At 34.5% G+C, this 24,989-nt stretch overlaps 1 protein-coding gene across 3 annotated transcripts in view; it reads left to right on the top strand.

The window, feature by feature from the left end:
* LRRC7 (leucine rich repeat containing 7) overlaps nt 1-24,989 on the top strand; it is a gene marked incomplete at both ends in the record, with an annotated part of 429,491 nt that overhangs the window by 328,916 nt on the left and 75,586 nt on the right. The window contains 7 exons of one of the 3 annotated variants that reach the window (XM_081308133.1): nt 1,823-1,947; nt 4,166-4,414; nt 9,302-9,502; nt 16,979-17,090; nt 17,307-17,487; nt 19,220-20,900; nt 24,742-24,882. In XM_081308133.1, the coding sequence (XP_081164259.1) occupies nt 1,823-1,947; nt 4,166-4,414; nt 9,302-9,502; nt 16,979-17,090; nt 17,307-17,487; nt 19,220-20,900; nt 24,742-24,882 (2,690 nt within the window). The remainder of the gene's footprint in view (nt 1-1,822; nt 1,948-4,165; nt 4,415-9,301; nt 9,503-16,978; nt 17,091-17,306; nt 17,488-19,219; nt 20,901-24,741; nt 24,883-24,989) is intronic. The other 2 variants (XM_081308134.1, XM_081308135.1) reach the window with 2 other exon arrangements.

The raw sequence follows: 24,989 nt of genomic DNA, 5'->3' as shown, positions 1-24,989 counted from the left end.
CATTTATAATGATGGATTAAAAAGACTATTTTCATTCTGATCTCTGGCCAGGAGGATTGGCATATGAGCAAGCTAATAAAGATAATTATAAAAGGCAAATATATCATTTGGAAGTTTAAGCATGAGTCTCTACACTATAGTATTTTAAGATTCCAAATACTAAACTCTTCCTCTTTATATCTTACATGAAAATAATGTTGGCATGTAGACACCACTTCTCTTGGCAACAAGACACAGGGCTAGTTAACCAAAGTGGTATCCAACAATTGCAATGAGCTGAGAACTATCAGAACCTAAGGAAAGTTCAAAGGGCTAATTCATTTCCAGTGTTCACTGCATGAACACAGTTTAAACATTTACTTCAGTGATCTTAAGCACCCAAAATGTCATGTTATTAGTTAACCATGGAGAGAAAACTGAAAAATAATGATCATTGTTTTTCTTTTTCCAGTTTAGTTTTCCCCCCAAAAAAGTCAGTAATTATGAAATACCATTTTTAAAAAACTTAAATCTTTCTCAATAATTAAATTTCACATTTTTCATAAAAATTCTTAAATTTTTACTATTTGAAATCTAGCACATGCTGGTATGAACATTTTCTATAGTCATAGAGTAACAGTGATTCTTGGAGGAGTAAACCCTCTTTACTTTAGCCATGGATTCAATCCACTCAATCCACCTGAATGAGAACAACATGTAAAATAAACCGTTTGCTCATGTATTTCTTATTTTGAGAGAAAATTATCACAAAAGGCTTTAGTGTTTTGACTTTCAAATCTAAGTGAATCATTTGCCTCCTTGGTTTATTATTTTGGGTTCTATTATTTTTGTTTCTTTTGAGGAAAGAAAGTTGCTAATTGTAAAGTTTTCTTGAAATTCAATCAAGTGACCTTTTGGTTTGTCAGACAGCAGTGAAATAAATGAATCTTTAGAATCTCTTACAACAAAAAAATACAAGATAAAAGCTATCCTTTGGTAAAGAATGTAGCCTAAGCTGAGTAATTTAATTGAATTTTCTTGTGAAGAAATATTACTATTAGCCAATATTCTGATGTGAATTAAAGATTTATAAACCATGTTTCCTGTAAATTTGAGACATTTTAAACTAACTGAAACCTTAGTGTTAAAGACTAAATTTTCTACTTGTTCTCTACCTCAAAAACTTTGCCCCTTCCCAAACACACCAAAGAACAAAGTTGCAATCATGGGCACTGTATTGCAAAATCGTTCTTATGTTGAATCTTTCATTGAAAAATAACATCCTGATGAGCGTTTAGTGGTTGTGGATAGGAGCTGTGTAATCACATCTATATGGAATAAAATCCTGAGTTCATCACAGAGAAGCTGCATGACTTAAAGCAAGCATCTTAAAACTCAACTGTAGTTTCATCATTAAGAAAATAAGAATGTATTAGTACTACTGTTATACTCCTGTGAGGATAAAAGAGATTGTGTAGAGTGTTTTATCCAGGTCTCTGTCTTATTACTGTTGTCCTCTGGGGAGCCCATTCCCTACATTAGACAACTTCCCAATGTCCTTGAGTAATTAATGTATACTTAAGTAATCAATCTATACTTGAGTTAGATGTTAAAAGACCATGTGACAAATATCAAGGAAATTTTACTCCTTTTTTCTCTTTCTTTCCTCCTGTCTTTTCCCTTCCTCAAATTCCTTCTCTCTCTAGCTTTCTTCTTTCCTGTAATTATTTTTGCATTCATTTGTAGTTGTCACCCATTTTGGGGTTTTTTTGCATAGTAATTAAACTCTATTAATAGCACTCTGTTTTGAAAAAAGCAATAATACTTTGGAATCTAACTGTAGATTTCCAGTCAGACAGTGACAGCTTTAACCCTACACTGTGGGAAGAGCAGAGACAACAACGCATGACCGTTGCCTTTGAATTTGAGGAAAAGAAAGAAGATGATGAAAACGCTGGGAAAGTTAAGGTGAACCTTTTAGCTTTTGTTTCTATCTTCTCCATCTTTCAGTTTTTCCATTGTGATTATTCAGATAGACTGTAGGATAAATTGAGTGACCTCTGCTGGAAGGTCAGATGCATCTTCAAGTCCCACGGCGGTACCTTTCATTAGAGCAGCCTGATAGTTTGGAAGCACTAATGTGCTTCAGAAGAAGACTGATGTCCCAGTTCTGACTAAGGAAGTTTGATACGCCACCCAAGCCATCTTACAGAACAGTAAGGCAGGAGAGATTCAAGCTGAAAGTTTTTAAAAAAAGAAGTCCAAGTGATGGACTTCCACTAAGCACTCTTATTTGTTCTGACACACTGCAATGATTTTCTTTTCATCACTGAGCAAGGCATTGTGCAGACTGTATGAGCATAAAATTCACATTTATGAAAGGACTGATTAGCATGCTACAGGGACATTAAATCTCCTAAAGTTTCTGTCCCAGGTATGTTTGAGAAAAATTTGTCAATTTTATTAAAGTTTTAAATTAATATTTTAATTTAACATTTTAAATTAAATGTTAAATTAATTAAATTTAACATTTTAAAGGAGATGAGTATCTAATGGCAAGTGATGTTTCTATGGAAAATAACTTCAAAAATTTTTTCCTACTTCAAAGCATATTTTTCAAAAAAATCCATATTGGGACTAATCTAAATCACGTAATGTGGTTGAATTTTAAAATCTGTGCTTTTCCATTATTTAGAATTTTAACCAGAGCTGTGAAGATATTGGTGTTATGCTTTGGGATCTCCAAAAATGATGAGCTAAATAAATATCTTTTCTTTACAAAGTAAAATAAATAAATAAGACTTTAAATGTCATCAGAATTTATTTATATTTTATTAACACCTGATTTTCATGTTATTCTCATGGCAACATCTTGAATCTCTCATTAATTTTTAAATATTATTTGTGCACTTTTTCCATCATGAATACTAACAGCTCTCATTCTTAGTGTCTAATTACCTAAGTAATTGTATATGCATCCTATTAATAAATCCAGATTGTGTGACATGTTTTCTGTCCCCTCCTTCCCATATTTTCTAAGCATTATTTATTTAGCTATTATTTATAGAACCTTATAAGAATTACAAAAGTAACTAAGTGTTTACCAACAAGGCATACCTATAGTATTATGGAAAAACCAAGATGGATTTCCAATCCAAAATGATATTTTTTGTTAAAGATTTGTGTTTTAAAAAATGTTTCTTTCTGGGTGGTTGGTTAGTACCATCTAACAACCAATGAAACATTTTTTTTAACTTGTAAATTCCTAGAAAAAATATGCTAACATAAAAAGAAAGAAACCAACCAAACTCTGGAACATTCAGTTCCTCTTTTAAGGATTTCATGTTAAATCTACAACTAATGGATGATGCATTCTATATTGGACCCTTTATTCATGTTTGTATTTCATTGAATTGTCAAAAACTACATGCTTCTTCTTAAAACTCTATATCCAGAGGATTCAAGAAAAAAAAGTGCATTTAATATACTCTGGTATATATGTCAATGAAAACATAAAATATAGTAAATGCAAGCAATTATTTAGAAGCCCTGTTTGTGTGTTACCTGATTAGATTTATTTATAATCAGAGTAGGTTCATTATACTTTAGAATGGTTTGTCCTTATGTTTATTTACATATGATTGATTCATATTTTGGTAAAACAATGTTTTCCCAAAATCTCTAACTACTTGACTTTGACTAATTTGAATATCTCCAATGCCATCGGCTATTGGACAAATTAGAGCACAAACAAACTTCTAAATAAATCATCATGGAAATATGATGAATGGATATATTTAAATCTGACACTAAATTAATTACCCTTCTCTGGTTCATTACATGTATACTAAATTTAGCACCATTTTACCTTTAATTTTCTTGAAATGTGAAAAGGAACCATTGACCTATGTCATCAACTTAAAAATGGACTAGAGTATAATGCCCTACTTAGAGTGTGTATAGTGTAGTATGAATGCTTTATTATGTGAAGAAACGGTGACCATGTAGCTTCATATGATCCTAGTACTGTTTTATTTCATGAATTTAAAACTCATTTTAATGATAGTCATTTTAAATGCATACCCAGAGTTAAATTAAAAAAAATCAAAAGTAGAAAATGATAAAGTAAAAGTATTGCTACAGTGCTCCTCTTTCTCCCAGAAAATGGAGATTCCTTCTCCCACAGGATCTCTCCTGCCAAGCCCCCTGGGAAAGGGGCCAGCGTGGGATTACTCTCCAACCTGCCAGACTGTCTGGCGATTGCTGCACACCATGGGCCAGGTGTGATCAGCAGATCCAAGATATGCCCGTCCCCCAGAATGACCCACAGCTGGCATGGGGTTGTATAAGTGGCCTCCAGCAGGAAAGGAGCATGTGTACTCCATTGCCAGTTGCAGCACAATCTACCACTCTTCCCTCTCTAAGTGGCAGACAGGTAGGCCTAGGTTTTTGGGATAGGAGAATTCCCCCATGTAGAGGCAACCTTAGAACAGTGGTTTATGGGGTATGTTCTGCATGATTTGGGGAAAAGAAATGTTGATCACATAGGACTTTCAAATTGCCAATGTTTGATCCCTATTTAAGTGTTTGCTTATTGACATTGGCATTGGGGTGGGAAGAGGACTGAGTCAGAGGGGAGGGAACACCAACATGAGGTGCCTATTGGTGGGGTATCTGGCATGGTTTTGAGTTGGGTACTTCATTTTTATTTACATTTTTTATTGTTAAAGGCTCTTTAAAGTGTGGGAATACCAATAGTTGGGCAGAATGTTGATGACACTATCAATGCAATATAAATTGTGCTCCCTACATATGCGTATTTTTATAATGTCAATTCTGGGGAAAGTAAAATAGCCAAAACTTGATTCCTAAAATAGCAGGAGTGTAAACTGAGATTTGCTGAGAGTGTACTTTAAGCACAAAGATAGACATTTGTTGAAAAGCATCAATTTCCTATAATTTTGAAGACTCAGATGATATGAATTCCTGTAAGAGAAGTCTGGGTGATGGGATGTGGCATATATTAGTGGGATGGGTATATAAGAGATTAATGGGCAGAAAACATGTCTTAATGAGATATGAAAGAACACTGCATTTCCCATCCACATGTAATGGACTAGATTCTTATTCTGTGTCTTATATTCTTTCTACAATATAAGACAAGCTAAGAATGCATTTTCCTTTCTTTGTAAAATATTCTGATTAATTTCTAGAATAAGATGATATTTATATTAGTGATCAGAGCACTATTGTTTCTCTTACTGGAATTTACAATCTCAAATCAAATTATAATTTGATCATTATATGAAATATATTATATTATCTAAGTATAATATAATATATGAGAAACAGTTCTTTATAAATTCAGTGTCCAAGTTATTAATTATTTCTTCATTGCTAAATTTTTGAGGTCTCCAACATATTGCAGCTGCTATTTGCATTTACTGCACTTTATTTAGATTTGAGAAGCACAGAATGCTGTGAAACATTTCTATTTTCCAAAATGAAAATAAAATAGTATTTTAGTAAAAATATTGCATTTAATAAAATGTATATTTTACATGAGCAAATACTTTATAGTGAGTGATAAATTTAATATTTTATAAGATACAATTAATAGATTTTCCCACCTATCTGTATAAGAAATGAAATTATTTCTTTTTCATGCTTTATTAGAATAAGGAAATATTTCTAGCCTATATATTTAGAAATATACAGAAACTGCTTTTTTGGTGGGGGAGGAGTACCAGGGATTGAACTCAGAGGCACTTGACCACTGAGCCACATCCCCGGCCCTATTTTGTATTTTATTTAAAGACAGTGTCTCACTGAGTTGCTTAGCGACTTGCTAAATTGCTGAGACTGGCTTTGAACTCACAATCCTCCTGCCTCTACCTCCCAAGCCTCTGGGATTACAGGTGTGAGCCACCACACTCAGCCCAGAAATTGCTTTTATATTTGAGAATTACTGAACTACTAATATGGCCATGTTTATTCATTTCTGAAGTACCGCATGCAGTTGGAAAGTGAAAAAGCAAAGCAGTCCATAACAAAGCATAAATAAGTTTGTAGAGCTTGAAAATGGAATAGAATTATAAAATATAGATTCATTTTTAAGAGAAATTAGAAAGTAGTTACTCAGCCTCCATTTAAAAAAAAAAGAAATTATCTTGTTATTTAATACAGTAAAAATTCACTGTTTAGACTTATAGTATTTCTTATACAAGGTTATACAAGTATATGCTGCACCTATTCTCATGAATATCTCTGGTCAGCATAAAGAGTGCATTAGAAAAACCTGAGTTTGACTATAACCTTTGACAGGTTACTTATATTGTCCAAGCCCCAGCTTTCTTCCTATATAGTGGGAACAGCTGCACTAATAAATTTCAAAATTTAAATGAGATAAAATTATTAATGATTCATTCTATAACTGATAAATAAGAATTTATTATTTATTATTTAAGATATAAATAATTCAGAATTATATCTATAGAATTAACTATAAATACTATTTTGTATTATATCAATAATTAATTAGAAATTAAATATCCCTATAAAACATTTAACCTAGTGACAGGCACTTGACAGATGCTGAATAAATGGTAACTGTTGCTACATGCAATATAAAAAAAGATTGAGACATTTACATTTATTATGGTTATATATGTAGTATAGAATCTGGATTACTAAAGGAATCCTATTTTTAAAATACTTAGTAGTATCTGTTATTAGAAATAATGTTTAATCTCTGCAAAACTTATACACTTCCAAGAATTGCCATATTTATCTCATTTTAGCTCTGAGTTAACCCAAATATGTGGAAAAGCTATTATCATCCCCAATTCACATGATTTGAGAAACAAAATGATTAGCAGCTGATAGCTAATTGGTATTAAATGTGTGGCTTAAGTTATGCCTTCTGACTCCAGGTCCAGTAAGTTCTGCTAGTAAACAGGCAAGAAATTTATTTTCTAGGAAAAACAAATCCAAGTTTTATGAGACTTCATCCATAACTTGAGAACAGGCTTCTTTAAGGAAAAAAAAAGTATTTAAAATGACCATGCAAATACATAAATAGGGCCACTTGCAAAGTTTCAGAAGAGACATCTAAAAGTGATTGGCCCCAGAGCTTAAGCTTCATTAACTTCATGGTAAATCTGTTTTTATATTCAAATATTTTCATGGAAATAAAATGCCCATCCATATTCAGGTGATCTGACCAAACTATCACATTAACTTGCTTATAAATTAACCAGAAATTATTAGCAGCATGGCCCTTAGTACATAGTCATCTAATTGTGTCATGTGGGACATAGCATGTATAAAAACTAAATTACATTATTCAATGAAGTATTTAATTCAATTAAGGAAGAACATCCCACATTTCTTTTACCTTTGATTCAATTTATGTGTAATTTTAGTGTTGAGAATTTTTTAAGTTGCATAGAATTTTAATTTAATGCCCTACTTTAGAATATTTTTCATTCATATACCACTGGTTATTAAAAATAAAAAGATATTCTTAATTGGCATGATAGTCATACCATTCTACAATTTACTTTTCTTTTAGAAAATGTAGTTTTTTGACTTTTAGCCCTTTGATGTCTAGTACTTTTAAACAAGTTCAACAATATAATTTAAAAATTAGATTTAATTCATAATTCACATTCCTTATACTAATCCAAACAGCAGATCCATGAATGCATGCATCCCAATGCACTTTGTCTAGCATGAATATCATTGTTTTTGTGTTTTTTTTAAGAATGCATTACAAATTAATTACCCCGGGGTGTATTAATATTATATTCTAACAACTTATAGTTTTTTCTCTAAAGTTTAACTTTGTCTTGGGTTATTATGACTGTATTTCTATATATTATTAATTTCATTCTTATTTATTTGGGAGTGTACAAGATTAAACTACACTTAAACACTCCAGTAAAATTAACTGATTTTTCATCTGCTTTCCTAATATGTATTGGACAAGTAATTTCATATTTTTAACATTGAAAGGCATGTCAGCAATCATCTAATGAATTCCAATCCCAGCATTTGATTAGGAAAATGAGCCACAAGGAAGACAAAATACTATGAAGAATAACACAGTTGGTGGATTCGCTAAAACTGCAGATGAGCAAAAGTGTTTGAATTCCTATTCATAATCCTCAGATCTGTGCCACCATCATAGCTCCTACATTCCATGAGTGACTTGGGTGAGGGGGCTCTCCCTCCTTCTCCTTTTCCTTCTATGTCCCACTCTGTCCTCTGCCTTCAGCTTCTCTTCCACCTCCTCTCCTCCCACCCCAACCCTCACACAGGCACTTTCCACAGACAACATAACTCACCACGATCACATAAACCATTTCATTTTGCAAAGTTGATTCTACTCAGATTCTAAAGGCATGATTGTTGAACAAGCTAGGCCAAGTAAATCTCCCTGGTGTTTCTTCTCCACTCCCTCTCAATGAAAAATAGAAAACTTCCATTTATTCTATTTTTAAATACCTTATAATAAGTACTCTTATTGTAGGATATCTCTATGAAATAATTTATCATTAAGAATAGTCATTAATTTGTGTTCCTGAAGGTCAGGTTGATACCCAAAATGTATTAAAATGGAAATAAATATACAGATAAACATAAGTCAGAATTTACATACTTACTTAAAATAATTTAGAAAATAGTCTTAAGTTTTTAATTTCTCTTCATTGTAAGAAGCATGTTACTTTTTTGTTGTTGTTAAAAACTAAATTTGAAAGCCAAAGTTAAGGATTAACAAGAATTACTATCCTACCTTTTGATGTAACATGCTAATTATATATTTGGGTGAATGCATATTTGGGCAAAAGATATTTTCAGCTCCCCATTTTTGGACACACAACTCTACTTGTAAATCTTTTGGGGTCTCTTTCCATTGCCTGCATTGATACTCCAAAGATGTCACTTAATATAATTATTATTATTTATAGATAATTAATATAGAGAACAGTCTCTAAAGTATGATAGTAGCTGGTAATAACTTGATTAATTTTTTCAGAGATTACCAATCTCTTAACTGCTATCCCAGTCATGTAGGTAGGTCTAAAGATAGGATATAATCCAAAAACTGTTTATCATCTAGAAGGGTAGGAAGGAGTGGGGAAGTCCCATGAGATTGAATGTGAGAAGAACGCTATATGTTCTATGCTGGAGCATTTTCTCAAGCAGCTCAACACTCACTGTATTGCATTTGGTTGTACTACTGCACATAAAACGGAGTAGCTTTGTGAGCATGCTTGCTGAAATTATTTTTGTTAAATTTCTTTTTATAAACTTCTAGGTTGAAATAAACCTAAAACGATATCCAACTCCTTACCCAGAGGATTTAAAGAATATGGTAAAATCTGTTCAAAATCTGGTGGGTAAGCCAAGCCATGGAGTACGTGTTGAGAATTCAAATCCAACTGCTAACACGGAGCAAACTGTGAAAGAAAAATTTGAACACAAGTGGCCGGTAGCCCCAAAGGAGATTACAGTGGAGGTATTTGAAGGTTATTGGTAATTGCCAGTGTGGTTTGGAATTTTTTGAATTCTAAGTAATTTGGTTTCTTTTTTAAACTGAATAGATAGATCTTCCTTGATAAGTGCAATAAGTGCATTTTTCCCAAAAATACAATGTTTATTCTTTTAAATTATGAGGGTTGTAATTAATAAATCACAGATAAATGATGCCCTCATGCCCTAATATCATTACTACAACTCCAAAAGTTCCAATACACAGAATGAACAGTTTGCCACCCAGTATGGCCTAGCCAAGGAATGCATTATATCATTGATGTTATTTTGGCTACCCCAATCTTATATAGTCATTAGGAAAAACTAACTGAAGATTTTTCATTCAGTAAATCTTAATAAAATTCCTAATACATTTTAGAGCAAATGTTTTAAAATATTTTTGGTTTGGGTTACAACCTTTTCAGAAAACATTGCTATTAACAACAAAAAGGGGAGATAAGTGAAACCTAGGCTTATGGAATCTGGCCATGTGAAGCTTAATTCCTATATTTTTGAATAAGTTGGAAATTCATCCTTATTGATTTTTGTGGTCTGAAAAGAATTCAACTACATTTATATCACCTCTACTATCTCATCAACTCTTCAGCTAATTTAGTTTTTCATCTTTTTATCTTCATTAGACACATAATTAGAATGAGAAGTCTGGAAATTCATATTCTCAAAAATCTAGATTGATGAAACTCTTTTACAAATCTGCATTTCAAAGCATCAATTTATTGCATTTGTTAAACACCAACTGCATATGTAGCACTGTGCTAATCACTGAGAGAAAAAAAAGAAATGTAAAATGTGCCCATAGTTCCCAAACAATTAAGTCCAGCTAGATAAAGTTAACACACATAAATGATAAGAGAACATATTATATAAAGTATGATCACATGATTGGTTGTATGGTGGAGAATATAATGCTCTAAGTTAGGGCTGAATGCATATTAAAGATTGGGTTTTACAGTGAAAAAGAGAGGTAAAGGGAAGATATTGAGCAAAAATAACTATAATATGCACATCTGACAGCAGAGGTAACAGTCTTCCTTGGAAGAGGGGAATATAGCTGGAAATCTAAAGAAAAAAAATGTCTTAAGTATTTGTTTGCATTGCTTTTTTCTTATAAGTATCATTGTATTTTCTTTTTTCCAAAATATTACACGTTATAGCAAAGCAAGAGACTTTTCTTTCACCTCTAAGATATTACAATATATAATGTGAAGAAGTCAATATTTAGCAAGTGCACATTAAATATGCACATGTATGTTGTGTATTTAAATCTTATGTAGTCACAGCCTAATATCAAGGTAACTATGTAGTCATGAAACCTGTAAACTGAGTAAATTTACAACAACAATAAGAAGCTCCTAAAATTGCTTGATTTGGGATTAACGTGATACAGAGAAGAGATGGCTTTGGTCATGAACTTAATAATAATCCTACAGAGTAGTACAGATAATAAATCTTAAAATTGTTCCACAGGTGAACAATTCCAAAATTAAATGTTTCCTTTCCAAACTCACTTCCATTCCTGTATTCTCGATCTTTATCTCAGCTGGCACCATTATCTATGAGTTCTTTGAATTTAGAAATTTGAGAAGTGTCCTGATTTCTTTTTCTTTCTTTCTCTCCACTCCTTGTCCCAAATAATTTGCCAAAGCCTGTACATTTCACCTGAATAGATCCCTTTAAGTCCTCACCTCTGTTCTGCAGTCTGGTAATTTATAACCTATTTACAAAACCATCAGTTTCTTGGATTGCCTTGTTCCCACCTCCTCATTGCCTTGCCAGTGGTCTTTCAAAAGAAAAAAGAATAAAGAGTAGAGGTAGGCAGAACCAGAAGCAAACACAGAAAGAAATAGACAAGGTATATTGATAACACATGCAGTTGAGTAGAGGGACAAATAAATCAATATTTATTCCTCTTTTTTATTTGGCAACTCTATGCCAAGAGTTTTAACATGTGTTATGCTAGACAAAGAGCCAGGAGAGCCTAAAGAATAAGGAGAGCAGGTAGACATATAGGTTCCCTGTCCTCCCATTTATTCTTTACAAAATGCCTCTGGAGATTGCATTTAGATTCTCCCCAGCTCTTTATATGGCTAGCCCTCCTCTACTTTCAAGTTTCAGCTTAAAGTTCTCCTGAACAGGAAGCCTTCCCTGATAACCCTGGTCAGTTAGACTCTCTGATTTTTCTCTATCACATTACCCTATTTATTTGCATTAAACAGAATGAAATGTTTATGATTATTTTGCTTATTGAATTCAGACTGAATTTCATGAGGATAGGGACCATGTCTGTCTTGTGCATGCACTATACAGAAGATCCTTGACTTGTGATGGTTCAACTTAGGATCTTTCAACTGTATGATGGTGCAAAAGCAATATGCATTCAGCAGAAACCACACTTTGAATTTTTACTTTTCATTTTTACCTGTGCTAGCATTGTGTGCTATGATATTCTCTTGTAACACTGAGAAGCAGCAGCAAGACACAGCTTTCAGTCAGCCACAAGATTGTAAGTGTAAAAACTTACACTCTACAGGGTACTGTGTTGTTAAGCTATGATGTTTGGCAGGTCAGTTTTAAATGCACTGTGACTTAATGATATTTTCAACTTATTGGGATACAAACCCAGCATTAGTTGAGGAGTATCTAAATTTCCAGTATCTAGCACAGTAGTGCCTAGTACAGTATAGGAACACAATAAATTAATGATTGGTATAGTCATATACTATCACAAATTTGTTAACATGTCTGTCTGTCCAACCACTTTGAGTTAGTTACTAATGTCAAAGACAGTTTCTGATGTTTTTCCTGAATTAATTATTTGTTGATTGTTGGCTGCCTTACCTATTCATGCTTTATCACCTGTGTGTTAAGTACACTGTTGGTATATGAATGTCCATAGCATTTCAGTAATCTTGTTACAGAGACCCTAAACCAAAAAAAAAACATAGTGACTGGGGTTGTGGCTTAGTGGTGGAGTGCTTGCCTAGCATTTGGGAGGCACTGGGTTCAATCCTCAGCCAAAAATAAATAAATAAACACATAGTGGTTCCACTTAAGTAGTTATACAACTTAATGGATACTTATGCCTTCCTTAGTAGTGGAAAATTGAAAAATAATGTACATAAACTGAGTAAAAAGATATGTTTATCTCACTCTTAGGTAGGCAAAACCAAAATATTATTGAAATGCATGCACCCATTAGACATTACCTACTTTCTCAAACATGGGAAATATATTGGACACCATGACTAATTTCTGTTTCTCAATGATTTGCAAGCAGCACATACATTTTGATCACCGAACCCATCCAAAATCCATCTTCACAAGGATTGTCATCAAAGAGACTGTGCAATCTCATGTTGAAACTGAGAGCTGCTTGAGCTGGCAGTTTGTACTGTGTGACTGATGTCAAATATTGCTTTGTTTCCCTCAGACATCTAATATAATCCACGATATCCCAGTTAATTAGCAGTGCACCCTTGGATGCCTCAGAACACAGTTTGGGAACCAAAGAGTAGGGACTTTTAAGTCTATCAGACATGAATTGAAATCCTGGATTGACCTTGCTACTGATTATATGACCTTGACAAGTCAAATCATTAAAACCTTCCTGAGCCTTGGTTTCTTCATCTTTAAAAAATACAGATAATAAAATCACCCTTTTAGAGATTTTGCAGAGATGAAATCAGATGATACTATGCATTTATGCACAACTCCAAGCATAGTTCTTGACACAGAGAAAGGCTACAGTAAATGATAATTCCCATTCCTCAAAAGAATAATGTGCCAATCTTTGCCCCATATGCTGTTAATCCTCTGCAGGTCCCTACCTGACACCTGTTCACCAAGTCTACCATAATCAAATATGTTCTGAAATTTTCCCTTTGTTAGGACACTCAGTCCAATTTTCTTCTATAGAGCAACCTTATCTTTCTCCCAAAAGTAGAAAATAGTCAACTACCCTTGAAATTTTTTTTAAATTGCCTTTATTAATACTATACCTGGATTCTCAAAAGCTCAGAAAGGAACTTTTTTCCCTTTGATATCTGCCTTCAACCATTTTCTCTATGGCAGTAATAGACAAAATTTGAACAGTGGATAGGCACTGCAATAAAAAATGAAATTTTACCTTTTCATTCCTCTCCATTTCTATCTCCTCACCAGAAGGAAATATGGTTCAATGTCCTTATAATGAAACTCCTGATAAATCTGACTGCTTACCAATAACTTCCAAGTAGCCCCAAAACATCATTCAGCTTCTCCAAAAAGCACTTGATTTCCCTAGCCTCTATAAAAGAATTTCAAGAGGCAAATGCAAAGACTCATTCCCTTTATTGTACAGTTAACTTTGGTCTCTAAAACCCATTTGATAAATGAGCTTTTCTTAGGATAGACAATATGGTGAACACAATATCCTATAGAACACCATGAAGTTGGACAGATCCAGTTCAAATCCTGGCTCTATCACTTCTTAATGTTGCAACTTGGAATTATAACTCTACCTTTCTGTGCCTCCATTTGCTTTTCTGTAGAACAAAGATAATGAAAAATATTTTTAAATAACACATAATTAAAAACAAGGTTGTCTTTTAAAGAAATTGAGAGATAAATTTTATACTTATATAATTATATCTATAATACAAATATAAAAGCACAGTTGCAGATATATAATCTATGCTCCATCACTAATGGAACATCCCTGTCATCATCGTCATCATCATCATCACCACCACCACCACCACACCCACACCCACTTTGTTCATACAAATAAGAACATTTTCCTGGATTAGCAACATTTATCAATCTTGCTTCAGCAGTGTCATCCTCTCACATGGAGAGTCAGAAAACTTTAAAGAAGAGATGCAAGTTCACTACTAGTTGATAATCATACTATTTTCCTGGCCACTAAGATTCATCTTGCTTCACAACAGAAATTCTTGAGCAGGGTCAGAAAAGTATACCTGAGTCAGACCATACCTACCATGCAGAATTCTGGTCATGATTTTGGGATACAAGTTTGAAAGTTTATCTATACAAACAAGATGAGTTGAGTATTCAATGTATAGGACATAAGAATGAGAAAGTTAAACCCTTAGTTATGCTAATGTTCTGTGCTTGTACAACTATTTGGTATGCTTTTTGTGTCTTTATTTTATTTATTTACATATTTTTGATTGAAACAAAATTCCTATGCTTGTATTAGGTATCATAAAAATATTTACTTTTTAATTCATTATTTCACTCAAATAAGTTATCTTTGAATTCATAAACTTGTTATTTCTAGATAGAAATTAGCACCAGTTCCTAATATCTAGTACCTTCATATTACTGATGAATTGAATAAGGTACAGAGAAGTACACTAACTTGCCCTAGATAACCTGATTAATAAATGGTAAAATAGTAATAAGATGGAAATATGACACCTTGTACCTGAAATTTTTTGACAAATCAACATATTTTATGCCTTTCATGGTGCTGTTTCTCAGGCTTATACCTTCTTCTTATAAATTGCTCTGTAGGTATATAAAGGTGTTTATTCTTTATTGTGACACCTTCAAACTTTATCAAAAAGACTGGACTGACTCTAGGAAATGTTAGTTGTTTTGTTTACATGTCAGTAAAATCCCTGTAATAGAGTACTTCCCTCTGTGGTTTGATTAGTCTAATAAAAGCAGGGTATAAAAGAAAAAAAATATTTTATGCTGATTTTATGAGATTATTTTCAAAATTCATAAAAATATAGGTTTCTCTCTTGAGCCCCAGTATTTTCATCAACCCCACTCTATTTCCTATCTCTCTTCTAATTTGACTCTTCTTTTTAAGTCCTTAATGTTCCCACGAGGGGAGGGAGGTAACACACTGTAGGGGAAGATCTCTGGCCTGGAAGCCAGAGGAATCATGCTCCAATGCTGGGTCTTTGTCTATTGTATGTGTAGGCCTGAGTTTGTTCTCAGAATCTGCCGCAAGACAATGAAAGGGTAACTAAATGGTTCTGTCTTCTATTGCAATATTCCTTTTTAAAAATTAACACGTTAGATATACCCTGGTTTTTTACAGGCAAATATTCCCATACAAACAAACAAACAAACAAAATTTAAATGACAGAACTTAAGCATTAGTTAAAGAAATGGATTTGTATTGCTGCAAAACCCAAAGACCTAAGCCTGTCTCTGCAGAGTCCTTGGCAATAGATAAAAGTCATAATAAGAGTCTCTGGCTGTTCATTAAAACAACCAATTATTTATTGGAAAGATTTTTTAAATTTCTAATATTTTTGTTCTCAAATATATTCTTTCTATGATTAAATAAAATGTTTCTAAGGTTGTCAATGTTCCAAAATAATAAGATATTAAGAATATGAAACAACCAAAAAATTTTGAACTTGAATTAACATTAATTTTAAGCAAAGGATACATAAAGATAGTTGCCATGCATAGATTTTTATCAGTACTTATTTATGGTATTTTCACATCTAGAAGAAAGTAAGCATTTGGCATTCTGCCTTGCCTAATGCTTCCACTACCTGGTTAAGTGGGAATAAAAATTTGAATTACTGGCTGGGGTTGTGGCTCCATGGTAGAGCGCTTGCCTCACATGTGTGAAGCACTCAGTTCAATCCACAGCACCACATAAAAACAAATAAATTAAATAAAGGTATTATGTCCATCTTTCCATCTACAACTAAAAAATATTTTTTAAAGTCTGAATTACTGAAGTTTAAAATTTGTGAGTTTTTTTACGTGTTCATTTGTCATTATAAAATTATGTTCTTGTCCATTGAACTGCATTACACTCAATTAATGGATATAGAATGAAGAGTTAGCATACCACATTGGTCACCAGAAAACTAGAAAACTTAGAAAGAAGGCATAGCAGGACAAGAGCAGTGGAGGAGATGCCCAAGAAACAGCAGCAATTAAGAGGGAGAGTGGCAGAAAAAGTAGGTTATATTGGACCCTAGGGCACATTCATATGGCAAGGGATGACCAAAAAAAAAAATCCTGTTGGTCAATGATATCCCTTTCCCTTAAAACTCTTAGAGCATTCATCTGTTAGATGTCTTACATGTGTATATATCATATATATGTATGGATCTTACTACTCATGTAGACCTTAAAATTCAGTACAGTGTTAAAATGAGTTGTATCTCACCTCCCCAGGTAGATTGCAAACTCTCAGAGGGCCACATTTTGTCTTTCTTTGGAAACTCTACAGTTCTTTGCACAGTGCCAGCCATAAAAACAGCAGTCAAACTTATGCCTGATGAATAAAAGAGTGCTCAACTCAGAGATACATAATGGTTCATTTTTTCCCAATGCCCCATAGTCAATTAAATTCTAGAGTCACATTTTTTTTTATCTGAGCCAAATAAAGCTATTGCCATCTTGGTTAACCATTGTTTCAATGTTTACTTTCCTTGTCCTGTATTATTATATCTCTCAGGATTCTTTTGTTCATCCAGCTAATGAAATGAGGATTGGGGAGCTTCACCCTTCATTAGCTGAGACCCCTCTGTACCCACCCAAACTTGTTCTGCTAGGGAAGGACAAAAAAGGTAACATCATGAAGCTGATGTGGAAAATATGCAACAAATGCATGTGCATGATGAATCACCAGTTGTACATTATGATATGCCATAGTCTATTAAAATTATTTTATAAATACATGTTCTAACATTAATCAGTATAGAATTTGTTTTTCCTACTTACTTTTCTGTGTTTGTGTTTATCAATGTTTGTAGCATTATAACATGTTTCCCTTTAAATTTCAGAATCAACTGATGAGTCTGAAGTTGACAAAACTCACTGTCTGAATAACAGTGTTTCCTCAGGCACTTACTCAGACTACTCGCCTTCCCAGGCTTCCTCAGGATCCTCTAACACCCGGGTTAAAGTGGGGTCCTTGCAGACAACAGCTAAAGATGCAGTTCATAATTCTTTGTGGGGTAACAGGTGTGTTGAGAATTCCCACTTTTCTGTTCCCAATTGCTTATTTCCAGCAACTTTTTTTTTAAATGGAATCTTCATAATTTTGGAATTGTATTCAACACATGAGTGGTATAGAAGACAGAATGGGGCAGGTAAGCAAATGTAGTTCACCTGGGACTTCCAAGAGCAAATGAATCCATCTCACAGGGTGAGACTGCTGATTAAGTGGGTGATGGTAGGAGATTAACATGATGACATGGTAGAACTAGAAAACTTAATAGTCAAAAATTGTGTTTGGCCAACACGTTTATGAAGCATGTGGACAATTCGCCATCCAAAATGACACTGTGTGCCTGGCACAGAGTAAATATTTCATCAGTTTCCATCGTTGACATCATCATCACCGTCACCATCATCATTTATCATCACCTGAAGTTAGGATGCGTGTAAAAGTACTTAAGCTCTGCAAAATGACTCCCACTCTTTATTACTCCCATTTTACAGATGAAAGAAACAAAAGCCACACTGCATAATAAAATGACTCAGTGAAGTAGTATTTGCCTTCTAATTGCTCAGTTTTATAATTTATGGCTACAGTTTTATACTAAAAGTAACAAAAGTTGTCATATGATCTAGGTAGTCAAAACCTTTACTACTATTTTACTGCTAATGTGCTCCCTCTTGGCAATGCCTTCTTTAGTAATTCATCAATGATTATTTCTCTTTTCAATGACTGTAATTAAAAAATCTTAACTCTAAGTTTTTATGTGAGCTTATATTAATCAAAGTAGTTTTAGAACATGCTTTCTAAATGCACATTTTTTCCAGTTAAGAGAAGCCCACAAAATCTTTTCCTTTATTAATAAAATAGCCGAGCCCAGCAACAGCAAGGTGCTAAGCAACTCAGTGAGACTCTAAATAAAATACAAAATAGGGCAGGGGATGTGGCTCAGTGTTCAAGTGGTCAAGTACCCCTGAGTTCAGTCCCCAGTAAAATATTGATTTTATATATAATTTGATATTATTGGTGTGCAAATGGTTTTAAATAAAGTCAGAAAGAGGAACATATACTAAAGATATACTAGAGACACTCACTGTTATAAATTTGCCAGTGACACAAAGTCATACTTCACATTCTAAAAAGAGATACCTGAATGTGCTTGATACTTCAACAATAGTATTAGCATCTTCAAGACCTGGCCTTATTTGAAGACATTTTGAATCCATCAGTTATATCAATAATTGTTAAGAAAAGTATTCTCAACCAATATATTGGAAATGGACTGAATCAGAATTTCCAGGAATAAATACTAGGGATCAGATGATTATATTTATCAATCAGGTTTGAGGGCCATCACTGAAGACAATCATGTCATCCATTCATTCCTTCAACAAATACATGTTTAACGCCTACTATGTGCCAAGCCCTTTTCTTAGCCTGAAGAGAAAAAGATCTCTGCCCTCATGAGTTTGCATTCTAGCAGAGGACTTGAGATGATATACAATAAATTTCAAAGGTAAGTAAATTTTAAAATGTAGTGGAAGGTGATTATTACTAGAAAGAAGTGAAAGAAGAGGGTAAAGGAGTGGATTTCGGAGACACAGAGGACATGAAATAATACTATCTTAATCCTAAGTCAGGTAGGGATGAATGATCAGCTCAACAGACATGGTGGCCCACTTTCCGTGCTTGTTCATCTTAACAGAAACCAACTCTTCCTCATTTTCATATTTCTTCTTCCCTTTGTGTTTACAGGATTGCACAATCTTTCCCACAGCCTCTGGATGCAAAGCCATTGCTCAGCCAGCGAGAGGCTGTTCCCCCAGGGAACCTACCACAGAGACCCGACCGCCTGCCAATGAGCGATGCTTTCACTGACAACTGGACTGATGGATCCCATTATGACAACACAGCGTTTGTTTCTGAGGAAACTGCAGCTGAGAATGCCAACAATAATCCTCTCTTGAGTTCCAAGTCTAGAAGCACATCTTCTCACGGACGCAGGCCTTTAATCAGGCAGGATAGGATTGTTGGTGTTCCCCTGGAACTTGAGCAGTCTACACACAGACACACACCAGAAACAGAAGTGCCTCCTACCAATCCTTGGCAGAATTGGACCAGAACCCCTAGTCCGTTTGAAGACAGGACCGCTTTTCCTTCCAAATTAGAGACAACCCCCACTACCAGCCCTTTGCCTGAAAGGAAAGACCATCTGAAAGAATCTACTGAAATACCCAGTCCTTTTTCTCCAGGAGTACCATGGGAGTATCATGATTCCAACCCCAACAGGAGTCTTGGTAATGTCTTTTCTCAAATCCACTGCCGCCCAGATTCTTCTAAAAGTGTTATTTCAATTAGCAAAAGCACGGAGAGGCTTTCCCCACTAATGAAAGATATAAAGTCCAATAAATTCAAAAAGTCACAAAGTATCGATGAGATTGACATTGGCACATACAAGGTTTATAACATACCATTAGAAAACTATGCTTCTGGAAGTGATCACTTAGGAAGCCACGAACGACCAGATAAACTGTTGGGACCAGAGCATGGCATGTCCAGTATGTCTCGAAGCCAGTCGGTCCCAATGCTGGATGACGAGATGCTCACCTATGGAAGCAGTAAAGGGCCACAACAGCAAAAAGCTTCTATGACAAAAAAAGTCTACCAGTTTGACCAAAGCTTCAATCCTCAAGGAGCAGTGGAAGTTAAAGCGGACAAGAGGATACCGCCCCCTTTTCAGCACAATTCGGAGTATGTGCCACCGTCCACCAAAAACATGGCCAAGGATTTGGTTAGTCCTAGAGCTTACAGAGGATACCCACCAATGGAGCAAATGTTCTCATTTTCTCAGCCGTCCGTTAATGAGGATGCTGTGGTGAATGCCCAGTTTGCAAGCCAAGGAGCCAGGGCAGGCTTCTTGAGGAGAGCTGACTCCCTGGCAAGCTCCACAGAAATGGCCATGTTTAGAAGGGTCAGTGAACCTCACGAGCTGCCACCAAGTGATAGGTATGGCAGACCTCCATACAGGGGAGGGCTAGATCGCCAAAGCAGCATGACAGTGACTGAGTCCCAGTTCCTGAAGAGGAATGGCAGGTATGAAGACGAACATCCTTCATATCAAGAAGTGAAAGCTCAGGCGGGAAGTTTTCCAGTTAAAAACCTAACCCAGAGGAGGCCATTGTCTGCGAGAAGCTACAGTACAGAGAGTTACGGTGCCTCCCAAACCAGGCCAGTTTCAGCTAGGCCAACTATGGCAGCTCTTTTGGAAAAAATACCGTCTGACTATAACTTGGGTAACTATGGTGACAAGCCATCAGATAACAGTGATATAAAGACGAGGCCCACCCCTGTGAAGGGAGAGGAGAGCTGTGGTAAAATGCCTGCAGACTGGAGACAACAGCTGCTTAGACATATAGAAGCTAGAAGGTTAGACAGGGTATGTTTGGCATTTCTCTGTAAGAATATCCCCCCTGCCTTTAGTTTTACTTTTTTTTTTTCTTTTTTGGCATTTCTAAGCACATGTAGTGAAGCATGAAATACATGAATGGAGAGATGATCAGCACTTATTTGTCTTTCTATTGTGGGGGGAAATGATCCTAATAGTTTTTCATGGGTATTGCTTAATGCTTTCTGAGAGTCCATAACCTGCAAGTGAATTATTTATCAAATCTAGCCTAACTATTGTTAGTAAGAAAGAATTTGACTCTATCATATGGGATGGTGTTTCCAATTGTTTTCTAGCCATTAAGGCAAGGCAAAAATGCCTCTCCTAGGACACAAAACTGCTCTCTGGTGACCTAAAGAGTATGGTTTTTATTGAATCTATAAAAAGTGAGTATTTCACCCTTTTCTTCACGGACTCACTTATGTTAAACTCGGGCATAATCTGTTTATAAAATTTGCACATAGTTACTGCTATGGGACTACTAAACTTATTACTTCTAATGAGCAATAATCTTCCCAGCAAGAAAAAGAAAAAAGAAAATAAGCAGAGATTAAATGCCCTCCTACACACTATTTTATTTAATAAAAATTCTGCCATTTAGAATATTGGTTTTTATACAGAAGAAAATATATAAATTCCAATTTTACTACTGACAACAAAAACAGATGATGTCTTTATATAAAGACTATAGACATACAAATTAGTATGTATATTGCAAAAAAAGAAAGAAAATCAATGCTAATTCAGTTAAAAATTGAGTCAGAATAGTATGGAATGCACAGCCCAGTGATTGGGAGAGTTTAAAAAAAAAGTTATAAAGCCTTTAATTGCTTTTTTGTTGTTGTTGCCTGTTCAAATCTAAGAGAAATCTGGTACTTCACTTTCTAAAACTATTATCAACCTACTGTCATCATTCAGTAGACCTCGTGGCTTTGGTGTAGAAGGCTTTGTGTGCTCTGCAGTGACACTAGAACATTGAAGATTTTTGTGTGTGTGTGAAATTGGGGCCTTTTGTTCTCATTTTCTAAGTTCAAATGCTCTATGTAAACTGGGGATCTGGGTAACAAGATGCTATTGGAATGTTTCACTTAGTAGTTTTATTATTTTATTTTGTGTCCTGCAAAAAACACAGGTCACTGCATTTATTATGTATTTCTTTAGTAATAAATTTTATGTTTTCAGGTTTATTCCTTTTAAATAATTACACTATTGTAGGTCGTGTCTACATGACAAGAAAACAATTTTTTAGGGGAAGAGTAAACTAATAAATGTGGGCATGGGTATTAGTTTCTCAGTGTGGAAATTGGTTCTACCTTGCAAAATATTTTATCAGAATGTCTGTTTCAAATAGGTTGCTCAGTCCCATTGAAGGGAGCCTCATCAAAGCCGCATGACTGGCTGTCAGTGGGAGACACCTGGTCGGTTGTCACCATGCCTTACCTCAAGTTATGCCCTCCATGTAGACAGATAACTTGGAGGGCGAAAATATTTGGGGCCAAATAATACAGTACAGTTTGGGAACTCTGGCCTCGTGTAGACACGACCATACGTAACAGGGTAAGATGAACTAGTCAAGAAAGGTTATTAGAAGATTTGTGCAGCATATGTACAATGACTGGTAATTTGAGGCAGCAGAAGAGTGAGTGGAAAGAAAGCATGAAAACAAAAAGATAAATTTCTAAGCATTTGGTACCATCAGGTTTTTTTTTACTGTTATCCCAGATACATGGTTTCTCTCCTTTGATTCAATAACCAAAAACTAGATGGCTTCTCTAGATGGAGCAAGAACATGGGGGGGACCCTGGGTGTATAGGAATGAGGAGGGGGATCGAATCAGGTAACTAAAAGTGTATCCATGTGTATTTTCTCTATTTTCTTTTATCACAATGACACCTCCCTTTTTAATTAGTCTCCATATACGCTCTGTTTGTTTGTAATTCCTTGGACCTATCTTTTCCAGAGCAACTTCAACATATATTCAATAGTTTCTCATTTAATTCCAAGAAGTTAATTTCCTTAGGATATTGCTTTAAGTCTTCAGATCCTAGAAGCTCTTCCTTTTGTTTTCTCCAAGTAGCGTTTCTTTCCCCCTTTCAATTGAGCTTCTGAGCAGTTCAGGTTATGAATTACTTAAAAATCCCTAGCTACTCAACAAGATGAACTCAGGCACGGACTTACTGCATAAAACTGGTTTTGACACAGCTGTGCTGCTTAATATTCTGCCCAGAGTCTGACTGCACCAGACATGATATGCTTCTTTCCCAGTGAAACTTAGTTGAAACATTTGAATCCCTGAAACTAAATAGCTACACTAGAAACTATAAGATATTTGTGAGTCCACATACATGACAACTGCCTAGAGGCTGGGTATGGAATAAGGTTAATAGTCCAAATAATATTGGCAAAAGATCTCAGTGCTGACCTTAGAGAGGCAGCTCCAAGTGCTACCCTAGATAAAAGATGCTTACATTCCCCTTCACTTTAACCACAAAGCTCGCACTTCTACTGCAGATTTCCACTGTGACAGAAAATTTAAAGCATGAACCCTTATGTCCTACTCTTCTATAGGAGCTGAAAGAGCACTAGACTGAGTGATCTAAACCCTAAGGAATCATCCAAGTGCCAGATCAAAATGTTTAGTGTCTTTTTTCACTTTGAGTGTGGTGACTGTGAAAAATCTCTGTATGAAATAATCATGAATTCATAACAAGTATGATGTGTAGACAAGTACCTCATCAGGAGTATAAGAATCTTTCAGTATAGCTCAATGAAATGTTGATGCTAATAATCATTACTTTGCAAATAATGCTCTCAGAATAGAATAGCTACCTGCTCGTAATGCTCAATAATTTTCAGTTAAGAAAAATTGTACTCAGTTAACTTCTATGGATAATTTTTTTCCAAAATAAGAGAATTAAAGAAACCAAATGCTTTCAATTATTAGATTTCTGTTTTAGGCTATAGATTTGATAACAAGGCATCTAAAATTAGTTTTAATTTTTCAAGGAAGTTCTATAGAAAAAAAATTATTAATTATTTAGAATAATTTTAGATGCATCTGTTGAAGAGTAGCTAAGATGTAAATAAGTATTTAGATTCATTTGACGAGTAACATTAATAGTTCACACATTATAATTACTTCAATATAATTATGCAGTTATCTTGTTTAAAAGGTAATTATTTAGAAAAATACAATATATGGTTCTACATCCAACTTATTTGATTGGTATAAATGAATTAATAAGTGGATTCAATCAAGTCAATAGTCAGAATTAATGATTTTTTGGACCAGATGTTTTTTCTGAGTTGCTATATTTTGTCTATAGACTTGAACAATAATGAAGAAAGATCTTGGCTTTAACATTGCAATGCTTTAGTTTAAGGCAGATTTAGGAGATAATATTTGTCTTTCATATGTGATGATCTCACAATGTGAAAGAGACCATGAGATTTGTAGCCAATAAAATGTGGTTACTATCTGTTTGAATTTTCAAAATTAATGCACTACCACAGGATGGACAATATTTATCCAAAGTCACTACTATCATGGTATCTAAGAGACAGATTTTATGCCTTTGAGTTAGCAGCAAGTGCAAGGCAGAATGTATCTTCTTTGCTTTTTGTCCTTTCTGTAGTTTTGGATGGTACTCATTATGTGCATAACTAACACTGTTGACTGTATGCTTTTTGTCTGATCAAGTGCATGTTTTTAAAAGAAAGTTACTGTTTGCCCGCTTAAAGTTAAATGTTATAAATTTAAACATGTTCATGTAATAATCAGTTTGTTGAGCATGTGTTCACATCCTGTCACATGATTATTTCCTCTACTCAGAATGCTGCTTACAAACACAACACAGTTAACCTTGGCATGCTGCCCTATGGAGGTATTTCAGCAATGCATGCAGGCAGAAGCATGACTTTAAACTTGCAGACTAAGTCTAAATTTGATCATCAAGAACTACCTCTTCAGAAAGTAAGTATGGACTGCCCTACATGTGTCAGCATACCAAAGCCAATTAATATTGTTTGTTCACTTAATGTATTTAGGCTGTACATACAACCCTGTTCATTAGACTCTTG

The sequence above is a fragment of the Spermophilus citellus genome (genome assembly GCF_964194105.1).
Source record: "Spermophilus citellus genome assembly, chromosome: 9".
Classification (NCBI taxonomy): Eukaryota; Metazoa; Chordata; class Mammalia; order Rodentia; family Sciuridae; genus Spermophilus; species Spermophilus citellus.
The sequence above is the reverse complement of the archived record's forward strand: the minus strand, read 5'-3'. Positions and strand labels throughout refer to the sequence as shown.